Raw genomic sequence first — 17,468 nt, 5'->3', positions numbered from 1 at the left:
TATTTAGTGTGTTTTTTTTGCTTTTCAAGTCTCTTTCACTGTGTTTTTCAGTGTTTTTTTTTATGAGTGATGGTCACTTCTTGACCTGAGAAGTGTCTTGTGTCCAAATTTGGGGTCAATTCTCCCAGTTGTTTTTGAATTATGTTAATCCCACAAACGAACATTACATTTTTATTTATATAGATGAATAATATATGGACTTCTAGCTGGGGTTGGACTATGACTTCTATAAGTCCCAGATGGATTAGTTTGAAATAAGAAATGATGCAGTTTGAAATAAGAAATGATGCAATTCAGGAGAGATATTGACAAGCTGGAATGTGTCCAGAGCCAACAATGTGAACTTTCTGACTGTGAGAGCCGTTCAGCAGTGGAACTCTCTGCCCCAGAGTGTGGTGGAGGCTCCTTCTTTGGAGGCTTTTAAGCAGAGGCTGGATGGCCATTTGTCAGGGGTGATTTGAATGCAATATTCCTGCTTCTTGGCAGAATGGGGTTGGACTGGATGGCCCATGAGGTCTCTTCCAACTCTTTGATTCTATGATTCTATGATTCTATGATTCTATGTGGAGGCAAAAAAAAGCCAGTGGGATTTTGGCCTGCATCAATAGGAGCAGTGTCTAGATCTAGGGAAGTCATGCTCCCCATGCTCTATTCTGCCTTGGTTAGACCACACCTGGAATATTGTGTCCAATTCTGGGTCATGAGGAAGAACTTCCTGACTGTGAGAGCCGTTCAGCAGTGGAACTCTCTGCCCCGGAGTGTGGTGGAGGCTCCTGCTTTGGAAGCTTTTAACCAGAGGCTGGATGGCCATCTGTCAGGGGTGATTTGAATGCAATATTCCTGCTTCTTGGCAGAATGGGGTTGGACTGGATGGCCCAGGAGGTCTCTTCCAACTCTATGATTCTATGTTGAAGGCTTTCATGGCTGGAATCACTGGGTTGTTGTAGGTTTTTGGGGCTATATGGTCATGTTCTAGAAGCATTCTCTCCTGACATTTTGCCTGCATCTATGGCAAGTATCCTCAGACCTCCCAACCTCTGAGCCCGAAAAACCTACAACAGCCCAATTACGGGGCAGTTGGTCAGTGAGTTCTGGAGTTTGTAGGAAACATGTTCCTTCCAGGTCTAGATTTTCCCTGCTTTGACATTCTCTTCCACATTTGATCTCCTCTGTTCCAAACCCAACAGCAGGGAGACAATCTTAGGAGCAAAAACATTCTTAGATGTGAAATGGTTTGATTTCCACATTTGATTGTGTGGAAGGAAAAGAACACTAAAGTTTCCTCCGAACATCTGTTTGCTCTTCGAAGAATTATAATAATTAAGAGCTGTTAGAGCCATATTGAGGGCTTTGATGCCGGAGCTTGCTGACATCTTCAAGTTGGCTGCACATCTCGTCTCCATTCCCTTCAATGGCCTGCGTTCTTCAGAAGGGATTAAAAGATGCTCCTTGAAGGCTGGCATTAAACAGGAAGTGATGGCATTTGGTATTCCTGGCATCGGCTTGTAAACCACATTTGGTGGCATGTTTGTCATTGCAAATTAACTCGTTTCCCAGTTGAAGCCGAGGCCTTGAAAAATCACATAATTCCTTAACATCTGCAGAACAGATACACAGGAAGCTGACAAAAGTGATCAAGCGTCCATCTCGCTCCATGGCATGAACACGGAGGTGGGCCTCTCAGATGATGAGACTCAGGCTCATCTGCTAGGTAGCAAACTGGCATATGGAGGTCAACAAGGAAGCTAGCTTAGGAGGACTAAAGTGGACAGGACATTGTTCAGGCAACTATGTATAATACAGTGGTTCTCAACCTTCCTAAAGCTGTGACCCCTCAATACAGTTTCTCATGTTGTGGTGACCCCCAACCATAAAATTATTTTCATTGCTACTTCATTGCTGCAACTTTGCTACTGTTATGAATTGCAATGTAAATATCAGATTTGCAGGATGCATTTTCATTCACTAGACCAAATTTGGCACAAATTCCTGATATGCCCAAATTTGAATACTGGTGGGGTTGAGAGCGGGGAGGGATTGATAGTTGTAGTTGGCAGGATTTATAGTTCACCTACAATCAAAGAGTATTCTGAACTCCACCAACAATAGAATTGAACCAAACTTGGCACACAGAATTCCCATGACCAACAGAAAATACTGGAAGGGTTTGCGGGGGGGGGGGGGGAGGGGGGGAGTGACCTTGAGTTTTGGAGTTCTAGTTCACCTACATCCAGAGAGCACCATGGACTCAAACAGTCATGGATCTGGACCAAACTTGGTATGGATACTTAATATACCCAAATGTGAACATTGGTGGAGTTTGAGGGGAAAATAGGCCTTGACATTTGGGTGCTGTGGTTGCTGCGATTTATAATTCACCTATAATCAAAGAGCATTCTGAACACCACAAATGGTAGAATTGGGCCAAATTTCCCACACAGAAACCCCATGACCAACAGAAAATACTGTATTTTCTGGTGGTCTTTGGTGACGCCTCTGACACCCCCTCGCGACCCCTTCAGGGGTCCCAACCCCCAGGTTGAGAAACACTGGTATAATGCCAATGGAAGTTTTGTCTTCCAATTCAGGTACCAAATGTGGGAATTTCAGTATGGATTAGGACCTCACAGGTGCACCAAAACTCTCTGCTATCCCTGTTTTAGCCGATTCTGGCTTATATTATTATTATTATTAATAATAATAATAATCATCATCATCATAATAACAACAACAATAGTTATAATAATGGTAACTGCAAAGACTCTGGCACAAGCCAGTAAAGGTGGTCCCAGTGGCCCAGTGCCTCAAGACCTTGGCCTGCACTTAAACACAATTGGCGCTGACAAAATTCCCATCTGCCAGCTGCAAAAGGCCACCTTACTGGGATCTGCAGGCATTATTCACCGATACATCACACAGTCCTAGACACTTGGGAAGGGTCCGACTTGTGATCCAATATAACAGCCAGCAGGGTGATCTTGTCTGCTGTGGACTCATCTTGTTGTGTTTATAATAATAATAATAATAATAATAATAATAATAATAATAATAATAATAATAATAATAATCCTAGACACTTGGGAAGTGTCCAACGTGTGGTCCAATTCAACAGCCAGCAGGGTGATCTTGTCTGCTGTGGACTCACCTTTGTGTGTTTCAAATAATAATAATAATAATAATAATAATAATAATAATAATGATATCAGCTGATGACCCACAGTATTTTTGCATGTTCATTTTCCTCTACCTTTGCAGGTTGATGATCCAACCAATTCTTTCCTCCTGGCAGGTGGTCCTTGTGACATAAGTTCCAGTGAATCCTCTGGGCCACAGAGTTGTGCCTCTGTTTGTAGTCTGTTTGTGCAATTTTCTTGCAGCAGCTGAGGAGATGATCCATGGTTTCCTCAGCTTCCTTGCACGTCTGCATTTTGGGTCATCAGCTGATTTTTCAATCCTGGCTTTAATGGCATTTGTTCTGATGGCTTTCTCCTGGGCTGCAATGATGATGATGATGATGATGATGATGATGATGATGATGATGATGATTATTAGTTTCCTCTCAGTTTGGAAGATACTTAGAAACTCTAGTTTGATGTACACGAATGCTGAATTATAAAAACAAGGTTCTGCACGGAGACCGTTCCTAACTTGCCATATTTTCCTGAGATAGGAGCTCCTACAAAACCCCCAAATACCCCTTTTTTTAAATGAAAAAAGGTGTGATGCACAACATCATTCCTCCCACTCTAATCAGTTAACCTATACAGAGTTCTCTTCTGGGCCAGATCTTGGTCGCTAGTGCAAATTGATGGCCGAGTGCAAAATCTTCAATTTGATTTGAAATCCAAGCAGCGTGTCCAAGGTTTCAGTCACTAAATCAATAAGTAATCGCTTGTGGAGCTTGGCACAAACTCACATAGCCCTGGAAACTTTTTAAGCACAGAAAATGTTTTTAAAGAGTACTTAAAATGTTTGTATGCATCTCTGTCAAATTTGGGAAAGGAAGCCAAGATGTTGGCTTTGAACAGTTCTACATTCTATGTTCTATGAATATGGTTATACTATGTATACTCAAGTATCAGTCTGTCTCATGTATAAATGGAGGGCCGGTCTTGGGGCTGAAATTATGGATTGTGATGTGACCCATGGATAAGTTGAGGGCCATTCTGCAAAGTTATAACTGGCCTCCACTGACATTTCCCCACCTAGGCATTCATTCCCTAGTTAGAAATAGGGAAGAATAAGAGATCAATGGATTCCAAAGTTTTCTCCCAGTATTTAAATATCCCACAGTGTTCTAGAGCAGGGGTCCTCAAACTTTTTAAACCGGGGCCCAGTTCACTGTCCCTCAGACCGATGGAGGGCCGGACTATAGTTTTTTTAAAAAAAAAATCAATAAAAAATTCCTAAGCACATTTATTTTATTTATTTATCGTGTCATCAGCAACCATTGTATTACAATTGTAACAGAGCAAAACAAACACAGAGATTAAAAAGGAAAAGGAAGGGAAAAAAAACACAGATTTTGCAAATTTGGTATTTGGTTAAATGTCCTTTGACCAGTATCTGGCCACTTGGAGTGCCTCTGGGGTTGCCGCAAGAAGGTCCTCCCTTGTGCATCATGTGGCAGAACTCAGGTTGCATTGCAGCAGGTGGTCAGTGGTTTGTTCTTCTCCGCACTCGCATGCCGAGGATTCCACCCTGTAGCCCCATTTCTTAAGGTTGGCTCTGCATCTCATGGTGCCAGAGCGCAGTCTGTTCAGCGCCTTCCAAGTCGCCCAGTCTTCTGAGTGCCCAGGGGGGAGTCCCTCATCTGGTATCACCCATGAATTGAGGTGCTGGGTTTGGGCCTGCCACTTTTGGACTCTCGCTTGCTGGGGTGTTCCAGCGAGTGTCTCTGTAGATCTAAGGAAACTATGTCTTGATTTTAGTCGTTGACGTGCTGGCTGATACCCAAACAGGAGATGAGCTGGAGATGTCACTGCCTTGATCCTTTCACTATTGGCTGCTACTTCCCGGCAGATGTCAGGTGGTACAATACTGGCTAAGCAGTGTAATTTCTCCAGTGGTGTGGGGCGCAGACACCCTATGCACATTGCAGATATCTTATTTTGCTGTGTGGAAGGGTTCTTTCTAGCCCTCTTTAGGCAGTAATTCCAGGAGCAAAGAATGGGAAGTCTTCCTATTTCTAGTCTGAACAAAATCTGGCGACCAGTATTAAAAAAACTCTAAAATTATAACTGTAAATAAAGAACAACACCCAAACACAGGGGAACACCGTTTACAGAAAACCCACACACACAGCTAGATATCTACACAAAAACTCCAACCATCACCCAAGTCAAAAAAGAAGCACGATTAAAGCCTTGGCAGATCATGCAAAAGGAATCTGCGAAGCCCACCTCCTCCAAGATGAACTGAACCACCTCAATTGGGCTCTCCAGGCCAATGGATACTCCACCTCAGGCATCAGAAGAGCTGCAAGACAACCAAGAAGAAGCCACGAGAGTAAAAACGAAGGAGGAAAAGTGTTCCTGCCATACATCAAGGGAACCACTGACCGCAGAGGGAAGCGGATGAGGAAACACAACATACAAACTATCTACAGACCCACCAAGAAAATCCAACCAATGCTCCGTTCAGCAAAGGACAAGAGGGATCCTCTCACTTCTGCAGGAGTCTACCATTGTGGACCATGCAGCTGTGGACAAGTCTATAGAGGGACCACCAAACGCAGAAGCATTGCCCAAACATGGATAAAGGAACCTGAAAGGCACTGCAAACAACGTCAACCAGAGAAGTCAGCCAGAGCAGAGCACCTGGTGAACCAACCTGGACACAGCATATTATTTGAGAACACAGAAATGCTGGACCACTCTCACAACCACCATGTCAGACTACACAGAGAAGCCATTGAAATCCACAAGAAGCATGTGGACAATTTCACCTGAAAGGAGGAAACCATGAAAATGAACAAAATCTGGCTACCAGTATTAAAAAAACTCTAAAATTACAACAGCACAACAACAGAGAGGAAAGAAACAAGGGCATCTAATCACCTCTCAACAAAGGTTTCCCCCAGGCACTGTCAGGTCATATGCTAATCAAGGTGGTCAGTTGAAACATTCCCACCTAGCTCCAGCAGACAAGAGTCCTTTGTCTCACCCTGGTCATTCCACAGATATATAAACCCATTTTCCTAGTTCCAAAAGACCTCACAACCTCTGAGGATGCTTGCCATAGATGCAGGCGAAACGTCAGGCGGGAATGCCTCTAGACCATGGCCATACAGCCTGAAAAAACCTACAACAACCCAGTGATTCCGGCCATGAAAGCCTTCGACAATACAGAAAATACTGTGTTTTCTGATGGTCTTTGGCGACCCCTGTAACATGCCCCTCGCCACCCCCACAGGGATCCCGACACCCAGGTTGAGAAACATTGTTCTAGACCCCAGTGAAAGTCACCAGACAACCTTAGGCCATTGACACTCTCTCAAGTTGACCCATCTCATTAGTTTATTGTGATGGAGGAGAGTCATGTGTTTATTGACGGAAAGCTGGAGGAGAAATATAACTGCTGGGTAAATGTTTGAGGCACAGAATGAAAAAAGGAGGGGTTCCCAAGAAGAAGAAGGAGAACCCAACATCAGGGCGAAGGCACACCTTAGATAGTAATTTCAGGCTGACATTTATGTGATGGTTTGAAAAATACTGCTTCAGGTTCACCACCATTTCTGTTGCTTTAAGCAAAATACAGTACACAACAGTAGAGAAGAGCAGAAGATCTCTGTTGGGGACCCCGTAGTTTATGGTGAATAAATATTGACAAAGTAGTCTAAAGAGCAAACACTTTGACATTTGTAATGTCCACTGGAGGATCTTGTATATATTTATCCTGGAAGAATAAGGGCAGCATACCAATTTTATTATTTTTTTACTGATCTTGACATTGCTCTTCTCATCCTGGCCTTTTTCTTTCTTTCTTTCTTTCTTGCTGTATGTCAAGAAGGTTTTGCGATAGTAATTGGTCATTTTGCAGCATGAGTAACAGAGATGTTAAACCTCTGTTGGGATAATATTTCCATATTGATTCATGTTCTTCCCCTGCCTCAACTTTTTTTTTCCTAGCTAGAGATTAATTGGTAAGATTCAAATACGACTTAAACTGACCCTGGAAGTCCAGTTTTTTAAGAAAATGCCTTCTCCCTGGCTAGAGTTGTAAATTGTGGTTTAATCTACGATCCCTTGCCCTTGTCCCTTTTTTGCCATTTCTTTCTCCCTCCCTCTTTGCTACCTAGCTTCATAAAGGGTCAGGTGTATAGTTTTGCTGGGCTTACACAATAAGGTAATTTTCCCCACAATAAGAATTCTGCCCCTCCAGATAAATTTTCCTTCTGTCTCCAAATTTCCTATTTTTTTTTTTTGTCGTGTCAGGAGCGACTTGAGAAATTGCAAGTCGCTTCTGGTGTGAGAGAATTGGCCGTCTGCAAGGACGTTACCCAGGGGACACCCGGATGATTTGATGTTTTACCATCCTTGTGGGAGGCTTCTCTCATGTCCCCGCATGAGGAGCTGGAGCTGCTAGAGGGAGCTCATCCGCCTCTCCACGGATTCGAACCTGCGACCTGTTGGTCTTCAGGCCTGCCGGCACAGGGGTTGAACCCACTGCACCACCGAGGGCTCCAATTTCCTAATAATAATAATCATCATCATCATCATCATCATCATCATCATCATCATCATCATCTGCTTCAAGAGCAAAAGACAATCAGTGAATACTGTAAAAATACAATCCAGAGCAGAAGAGAAAACTGGCAAAAGAAGGCTCTCCATGGACAGTTCTTGGGAAGAATTGAGAGCCAAATGGACAAAGGAAAGACAAATTGACAAATAAAAACATGGCTGTGACTCACAAATGGGACTCTGAAAAAGGAGACAAAGGAGGGCCTGATTCTGGCAGCCCAAGAACAAGCCATCAGAACCAATGCCATCCAAGCCAGAATTGGAAAGTCAACGACAGATCCCAAGTGTAGACTCTGCAAGGAAGCAGATGAAACAATAGATCCCATCCTCAGCTGCTGCAAGATCACGCAAACAGACTCCAAGCAGAGGCACAACACCGTTGCTCCAATGATTCAATGGAACTTGTGCCACAAAGACCATCTGCCCGCGACAAAGAACTGGTGGGATCACGCCGGAAAAAGTTACAGAAAATGAACACGTCAAACTGTTCTGGGACTTCTGGATTCAGACAGACAGAGTTTTGGAGCACAACACTCCTGACCTCACGATCATGTTAAAAAAACAAAGTATGGATCGTCGATGTCGCAATCCCATTCTATGATGATTCTATGATGGCCTTTGTGTAATGTGATGGATTTTTCTAATGGCTATCTCTCTGCATATGAGATCTTTTAAAAAAGATTTTCAACTGGTTTGATTTCTTTTGGTAATCTCTTTTTAATTTTTGTATTTTTTAATTTTTTTGCAGCATCTGGCAATGATGGAGCTCTGTTTTGCTTTTCCTGGGGAAGTAGTTCACCCCTTGTGATAGTGATCCCTCTTGTGCAAGGAGGAATTGCAACAGAAAAATCCAACTTCTTGTTGTTGCAACTAGAATCACTCATAAGAGAAGCTGTTTCATAAGTGACAATTGAACAGAGCCTCCATTGATTGAAGCAGCAGCTGCTTCATGTGACAAATGGATCAGGAGTTACCGATTAGGACTACAACTACTATGCTTATATATCCTTAACTCCTTAGCAGGATTCTATCCAATGTCGAAGATGATGATGATGATGGCATCCCTAATTTGTTTCTGGCAATAGGTCCAAATCATCTTTGCAGGCCATCAAGATTGATTTGCTATTGAACATGTGGATAACAATCACATGAGACATCACGAAAAGTGCACATGGGACACACTTTGCAAAAATATGTGGCCACAAGAAAATTGAACAATGGTTGGCTTCGCCTGTGTTGATTCTACTTTAAAAAGAAGACCTCACAATAGAGTCATTAGCAAGCATTGAAAAGATAGAAAGGGTGGGAGATTGAATCCATGGTGGAGCAACCACCACACTGGTTGAGGGATCTACAACCATTCTATCTTCACGGTACTGTACGTTATCCCCTTTGGTAATTGGGGAGAGCTCATATTGAGATAAACAACAACAACAACAACGCCCTAAATCAGTGGTTCTCAACCTTCCTACTGCTGCGACCCCTTAATACAGTGCCTCACGTTGTGGTGACCCCCAACCATAAAATTATTATTATTGCTACTTCCTGATTGTAATTGTGTTACTGTTATGAATCATAATGTAAATATCTGAAATGCAGGATGTATTTTCATTCATTGGACCAAATTTGGCACAAATACCCAACATTCTGTCATGTCAGCTACATGACCTTGGAGGTGTCTTTGGCCTAGAAATTGAGCCCCAACTCCCAGAGTTGGACACAACTGGACTTAATGTCAGGGGAAAACTTTTACCCTACCTTACGCAATATGCCCAAATTTGAACACTGGTGGGATTGGAGGGATTATTGATTATGTCATTTGGGAGTTGTAGTTGCTGGGATTATAGTTCACCTACAATCAAAGAGCATTTTGAACGCCACCAATGATGGAATTGGACCAAACTTGGCACACAGAACTCCCACGAACAATGAGAGAAAAAACTGGAAGGGTTTGGTGAGCACTGACCTTGAGTTTTGGAGTTGTAGTTCACCTGCATCCAGAGAGCATTGCAGACTCAAACAATGATGGATCTGGACCAAACTTCACATGGATACTCAATATGCCCCAATGTGAACACTGGTGGAGACTGGGGAAAACAAACCTCAGAAAAGCGCAGGGGGCGAGAAGAAAGGCTGCACTCATGGCAAGGCTGTGAGTGCAGCCCTTCGCCCTGCCCCCCATCCCTTCTGAACTTGAAAAGGCGCAGGGGGCAGGCAGAAAGGCTGCGCTCATGGCAAGGCCATGAGGGCAGCCCTCTGCCCCTCCCCATGCCCTACCACATTCAGAAAGGCGCGGGGAGCGGGCAGCCCTCCCTTGCACAAATGGCAGGGGTCGGCAGCCATTTTGGCAGGGGCGGGGCCGACCAAGGCAGCTTCGCGACCCCCCGAAAATGGCCCAATGACCCCCCTGGGGGTCACGACCCCCAGGTTGAAAACTGTTGCCATAAATGGTTCTATCCCAGCTTACCTGTCCAAATGTATCTCCTCCTATGAACCATCTAGGAGCTTAAGATTGTCTGGGGAGGCCCTGCTCTCGATCCTGCTGGCCTCGCAAGCACAACTGGCAGGGACGAGGGACAGGGCCTTCTCAGTGGTGCCCCCCCCAGCTATGGAATCTCCCCAGGGATATTAGATCATCCCTCTCCCCCCTGACTTTCTGAAAAAAAGGTAAAAACTTGGCTCTTTGAGCAAGCTTTTGAGAATGCAGCGGAATAGATAACATGGAACTATGAATTGATGAACATGGAATGGTTAGACAATGTTATGGAAACGCTTTTAACAAAATGACACCAATGATTAGATGTTTTAATGCTTTTTATATATGTTTTTATATTTGTTTGTTGATGGTTTTTAATTGCACTTTTATGGATGTGTGGCATCGAATTGTGCCAACTTATAACTTGCCTTGAGTCACCGTAAGGCTGAGAAAGGCGGGCTATAAATATTGTAAATAAATAAATAAACTGTATTTTTGTACCCAGCCTCCATCTACCGGAAGGGACTCAGGGTGGCTTACACGGAGTCAAGCCCGATCAACATAGTTAAAATATAACACAATAAAATTGATAAAACAGCATCATAAAACAATATAAAATAGACAACATCATAAGAAAGTATAAAAACAACCATCGAGCAAACAACCAATAGCCTGATATAGTAAACAGTAGGCATGGTTAGGTTCGGTCCGAATCTTCGTAATTTGGATTAAATTCGGAAAGATTTGGGTTTTTTTTTTTTTGAAGTGATTTCGAAGTTTTTAAGGATACCGGACGTCCCTTTGCCCTTCCAAAGCTTTTTCCGCCATTTCTGTCACGAAGCAGGAAGTGAGTCGGAAATGATCCAGCTTTTCCCCGCATTCTGAGCTGGAGCCTGGGCCGAGTTTAAAAACAAATTTCCTCCCTTTGCTCCCCCCCCCTTTCTGGAGTAGAACAACTACTTTCAAAGTAAAGACCACCCAATGAAAGAGGAAATAACACTTTCAAACCATTAAGGAAGGATTCGGAAGTCTCGGAAGTTTTGAAAAGTTTTGAAAAGTTTCGAACATTGTTTTCTGTGAAATTTGGGGGACTTGGAACGCCAGGAGAAGTTACTTGGTTAAATATATGTAGTATACTTAAAGAAACTTGTAAAGTAATACTTTTTTTAAATCAAACAAGCCTAGCAAACAGTTTCTGGGCTGGGTTGTTGTAGGTTTTTTCGGGCTGTATGGCCATGATCTAGAGGCATTCTCTCCTGACGTTTCGCCTGCATCTATGGCAAGCATTCTGTCTGGGTTTCTGGGCTGGTGCAACTCAGTTGCAAGGACAGGCTGCTGGATATAGTGCAAAAGCCAGATGACAAAGATAGGAATAGAGGTCAATATGAGGCAGAGCACTATATCTATGGGTAGGGGACCAGTAGTAAAGTGCAAGGACTAGATCAAGGATGGGCAACCTTTTGAGTTTGGTGTGTCAATACTTGCCAAAAAACTGAGCATAACTCGAGTGGGGTGTCACTTCGAGAAAAAACCATAATTTCATGATATTTATAGTTTAATAACAAAAATATTAAAAATATTAAACTTAGGGAAAAAACCCATAATTTCATGATATTTATAGTTTAATAACAAAAATATTAAAAATATTAAACTTAGGGAAGGCTGAGCGAAGGAAGAGAGATGCTTTTGAGCTGTGGTGTTGGAGGAAAGTGCTGAGAGTGCCTTGGACTGCGAGAAGATCCAACCAGTCCATCCTCCAGGAAAGAAAGCCTGACTGCTCACTGGAGGGAAGGAGACTAGAGACAAAGCTGAAGTCCTTTGGCCACATCCTGAGGAGACAGCAAAGCCTAGAGAAGGAAATGATGCTGGGGAAAGTGGAAGGCAAAAGGAAGAGGGGCAGACCAAGGGCAAGATGGATGGATGGCATCCTGGAAGGGGCTGGACTGACCTTGAAGGAGCTGGGGGTGGTGACAGCCGACAGGGAGCTCTGGCGTGGGCTGGTCCATGAGGTCATGAAGAGTTGGAGGCGACTGAACGAATGAACAACAACAAAACAAAAATATATTATTGTAATATATAACTGTATTTAATAAACCAAAAACTAATTATTTAAGTTACCTGCTTTTTCTATAATGCCATATATCTCGGCATTATAGAAAAATGCTAGTGTAGGAGCCGAGGATGAAATGTCCTTCTTGGGAAGCGGCCCCATTTTCTCTGTATGCGGCTGCATGCGGCTGTGTGTCATCGAAAATGGCTACGCGTGTCAGTGCTGACACACGTGTCATAGGTTCGCTATCATGGGACTAGATCTTGGGTCATAGCTGGAGGCTAAAGTTATCTGGGGAGCTCTCTATCCCTACTGTGTCCTATGGGATATCTTTCCATGTCCACAGAATGTGCAAACTTTCAGAAGTACCCCCTTTCGGAACCCATAAAGCATAACCTCTGGGAATGAGCTTTTCCTCAGTGTCCTACCCGCTGTTCTAAGCTTCCCCAATATGCAAATACAAGCTTTTAATTTTCCTATAATTGAGGAGGTACTTTCTTGTTGTTGCTTTGTGGGATTCTTTATTGATGTTTTTATGTTTTATTAAAGATTGGTTCTCAAAAATGTAATGAGTAAAAAAAAATATCTGGCTTAATTTAAATTGTGAATCTGTCTGTTAAGAAATACATTAGGGGTAGGAGAAGCATAAGACATATTAATTGACAGACAGGAACTGCTGTCTCTGAGGTTGATACAAGTAATTTATTACTTTAGAAATGAATGCCACCTCCAGAATGTGCTTCATTAATTTCAAATTTAGTTTTAATTTCAAGCTGTTGCCCCTTGAGAAGAATAAGGTGGCAAATTATGTTTGAAGAGCAGATTTTCCCCCCTCTTCTTCCGCTTAACTTGGAAGAAATGCTAAATTTTAACTATTTAGTTTTAATAAATAAATGTATTTCTTTGACGGGAACATGCCAGCTGCTAATATAAAGCAAGGCCAATCTTTACTAACTCTGATTTTTTTTCTTTTTGTTTCCTTTTTTCTCCATCTTGACAGCTTATGTTCCGGATGACCTAAAGGAGGCTGCAATGGTGGAGGATGACCTAGAACCCGATGAGAACGCGGTTGATGGAGAACCTTCGGCAAAGTACGCCTGTCCGGAGAAGGACTTTAGCAAGAACTGCCAGAGCTATCAGAACTCTCCGGCTGCGGAGTTCTCCAGCCACGAAATGGACAGTGAGTCACATATCAGCGAGACGAGTGACCGGATGGCTGACTTTGAGAGCGGCTCCATCAAAAACGAGGAGGAGACTAAAGAGGTTTCGATACAGCTGGACGAGTCCGTTGTGTCGGACAGCCTGGAACAAATGAAAGCCGTCTATAACAACTTCCTCTCCAACTCGTACTGGTCCAATCTGAACTTGAATCTCCACCAGCCGACCTCCGAGAAGACCAACGGGAGCAGCAGTAGCAGCAGTAGTAGCAGCAGCAGCTGCGGAAGCGGCAGCTTCGATTGGCACCAGACGGCCATGGCGAAAACGCTGCAGCAAGTTTCGCAGAACCGAATCCTCCCCGAGCCCAGCCTTTTTAGCACAGTTCAATTGTACAGACAAAGCAGCAAGCTTTACGGCTCTATATTTACCGGGGCCAGTAAATTCCGCTGTAAAGACTGCAGTGCTGCCTACGATACTTTAGTAGAATTAACCGTGCACATGAATGAAACGGGACATTATCGGGATGACAACCACGAAACGGATAACAATAACCCTAAAAGATGGTCCAAGCCCCGTAAACGTTCTCTGCTCGAAATGGAAGGGAAAGAAGACGCCCAGAAAGTACTGAAGTGTATGTACTGCGGGCATTCGTTTGAATCGCTTCAAGACTTGAGTGTTCATATGATCAAAACAAAACATTACCAAAAAGTGCCTCTGAAGGAACCCGTAACCCCCGTAGCAGCAAAAATTATCCCAGCTACTAGAAAGAAAACCTCACTGGAGCTAGAGCTTCCGAGTTCTCCAGACTCCACCGGTGGGACGCCCAAAGCAACGATCTCCGACGCCAACGATGCGCTTCAAAAGAATTCCAACCCGTACATCACGCCCAATAATCGTTATGGACACCAAAATGGTGCCAGTTATGCTTGGCATTTTGAAGCGAGGAAATCTCAGATTCTCAAGTGCATGGAATGTGGGAGTTCCCATGACACTTTGCAGGAACTCACGGCCCATATGATGGTGACCGGACATTTTATTAAAGTCACTAACTCGGCCATGAAGAAAGGGAAGCCCATCATAGAAGCCCCCGTCACGCCGACCATCACCGCGTTGCTTGATGAGAAAGTGCAGTCTGTGCCTCTTGCAGCCACAACCTTCACATCTCCTTCCAACACTCCATCCAGCATTTCCCCCAAGTTGAACATGGAAATCAAGAAGGAAGTTGATAAGGAGAAAATATCTCTGGATGAGAAGATGAAAGATAAGGAAAAACTGGGCGATGAGGAAGAAAAATATGACATCTCTTCCAAATATCATTATTTGACTGAAAATGACCTGGAGGAGAGTCCAAAAGGAGGGCTGGATATTTTGAAGTCTTTAGAAAACACAGTCACGTCCGCTATCAACAAAGCCCAGAATGGCACACCAAGTTGGGGTGGCTATCCCAGTATCCATGCAGCTTATCAACTTCCGAATATGATGAAGCTGTCCTTAGGCTCGTCAGGGAAAAGTACTCCCTTAAAAGCTATGTATGGAAATGCCGAAATGGTTTCTCCAACCAAAAGCCAGCCACTCATTTCGCCCCCAAGCAGCCAAACATCCCCTGTGCCCAAAACCAACTTCCATGCCATGGAAGAGCTGGTGAAGAAAGTCACCGAGAAGGTGGCCAAAGTGGAAGAGAAAATGAAGGAGCCTGAAGGAGGGAAGCTTTCCCCAATGAAGAGAGCGACGCCTTCGCCGTGCAGCAGTGAAGTCAGTGAACCCCTCAAGATGGACACCTCGAATGACGTTGGGTTCAAGAGCCAAGAGAACAGCCCACTTTCTCAGAGAGAGAACTGCAAGGAGAGCCCAAACGGGGAGCCGATGGAAAATGGCAAGGATCTGGTCAAGGCTATCCCAAGTACCTTGAGTAGCAGCACGGCTATTATCACGGACCACCCTCCAGAACAGCCATTTGTAAACCCATTAAGTGCATTACAGTCTGTCATGAATATTCATCTTGGGAAGGCAGCCAAGCCCTCTCTGCCTGCCCTGGACCCAATGAGCATGCTTTTCAAAATGAGCAACAGCTTGGCAGAAAAGGCGGCCGTGGCCACCCCACCTTTGCAGTCCAAAAAGCCAGACCACTTAGACCGTTATTTTTATCATGTCAACAATGACCAGCCCATAGATTTGACGAAAGGCAAGAGTGACAAAAGCTGCTCTTTGGGTTCAGTGCTTTTGTCATCCACATCGGCATCTTCGGCATCTTCTTCATCTACAGTGACAACGGCAAAGACATCTGCGGTTGTGTCATTCATGTCAAACTCGCCGCTACGCGAGAATGCCTTGTCAGATATCTCTGATATGCTGAAGAACCTGACAGAAAGTCACACATCAAAATCTTCCACACCTTCCAGTATCTCTGAGAAGTCTGACATTGACGGTGCGACAATGGAGGAGCCAGAAGAGACGACCCCGGCTCAGAAAAGGAAGGGCCGCCAGTCCAACTGGAACCCACAACACTTGCTCATTCTGCAGGCCCAGTTTGCGGCCAGTTTGCGACAGACGTCGGAAGGGAAATACATCATGTCGGACTTGAGCCCACAAGAGAGAATGCACATTTCTAGGTTTACGGGGCTCTCGATGACCACCATTAGTCACTGGTTGGCCAATGTGAAATACCAGCTCCGAAGGACAGGGGGGACCAAATTCCTTAAAAATTTGGACACTGGGCACCCGGTGTTCTTTTGTAATGACTGTGCTTCACAAATTCGAACTCCTTCGACGTATATCAGTCACCTTGAATCACACCTGGGTTTCCGGCTACGGGACTTGTCCAAACTATCTAGCGAACAGTTAAACAATCAGATAGCACAAACCAAGTCGCCCTCCGAAAAACTGTTGGCGCCTTCGCCCGAGGAAGAAATAGGGACCTCGTACCAATGCAAACTTTGCAACAGGACTTTTGCAAGCAAGCATGCTGTGAAGCTCCATCTCAGTAAAACACACGGGAAATCTCCCGAGGATCACCTTCTGTACGTTTGTGAATTAGAGAAGCAGTAGCGTTTGCTTTTGGACACACAAAAGACAACGTCAACAACTGTACGTGGCTTTGAGGAAAACTGTCAGAACCTGCCTTAAAGCTACCTTTTCTTTTCCTTCCTTCTGTTCTTGGCACATAAATTTGGTTTTAACTCTGGGGTGTCACTCTGGCCTAAATGACTTCTTTTTCTCCCTCTTTCTCTCCTCGTTTTGTAAAACTGTACAGTGTTTAATAGAGGTGCATAATCAGCTGTTGTTACTGGTAAAAATATGAAGGTTAAAACGCTGTGGTAAGTGTTTGGAACTTTGTGTAAATTGGGGTTTTAGTTGCTGTGCATCGCTCCGATGCCTCAAGCTGCATGCATTAACAAAAACCATTTAATTAAGCATTTATTAATGAATTCTGGCGCACTTTTTTCATGGTGACTCAAGTGTGCTGGACGGTACTTCTCACCCTGTAAATCTTTAGCCCTCTGAGTACTTTGAAGCACTTTTGAATCAATTGGGTTTTCGAAAAGATTGACATGTTTTCCTTTTTCAAAGAAAAATATATATTCTCTTCCATTGATGAACATTTTTAGGCAACTCGAAGAATGGGCTCAAACAAAGAGTGTCACCAGCTGGTGCAATTACTTGTTTGGTTTTCTCCATCATGTTTTGAAGTATTCCTAATGGTTCCCTCCATAATGTCTTGAAGGAAAAATCACATAGAGGATTGAGACGGATGTTGACCATGTGGGTTTCCCTTCGGATGTTGCATACCGTGGCCACCAGCCTGACATCACTTGAGCATTGTGCAAGTATAATTTGCACAGATATCTATAGCAACAAACACAGACAACAACTGTAAATTGCAATTCACAATATCTATATTACAGGAAAATTTACATTAAATGTAACATAAGAACGGTAACTAAACTAATTACTAATAATACTAATAATTAGTAATCTCTCTCTATATAAAATGCTCTGTGCATAATGAGTACCTTAAAAACAAAAGAACCATTGAACAAAA

General features: G+C 43.7%; 1 protein-coding gene across 1 annotated transcript in view; it reads left to right on the top strand.

Moving 5' to 3' along the window:
- TSHZ3 (teashirt zinc finger homeobox 3) overlaps positions 1–16,610 on the top strand; it is a 206,181-nt gene extending 189,571 nt beyond the window's left edge. Inside the window, exon 2 of the mRNA XM_067471139.1 lies at positions 13,272–16,610. Within this exon, the coding sequence (XP_067327240.1) occupies positions 13,272–16,474 (3,203 nt within the window). The 3' untranslated portion in view covers positions 16,475–16,610. The remainder of the gene's footprint in view (positions 1–13,271) is intronic.
- Positions 16,611–17,468: the final 858 nt, after the last annotated feature.

Source organism: Anolis sagrei, chromosome 8 (genome assembly GCF_037176765.1).
Source record: "Anolis sagrei isolate rAnoSag1 chromosome 8, rAnoSag1.mat, whole genome shotgun sequence".
In the NCBI taxonomy this organism is placed as follows: Eukaryota; Metazoa; Chordata; class Lepidosauria; order Squamata; family Dactyloidae; genus Anolis; species Anolis sagrei.
The sequence above is the reverse complement of the archived record's forward strand: the minus strand, read 5'-3'. Positions and strand labels throughout refer to the sequence as shown.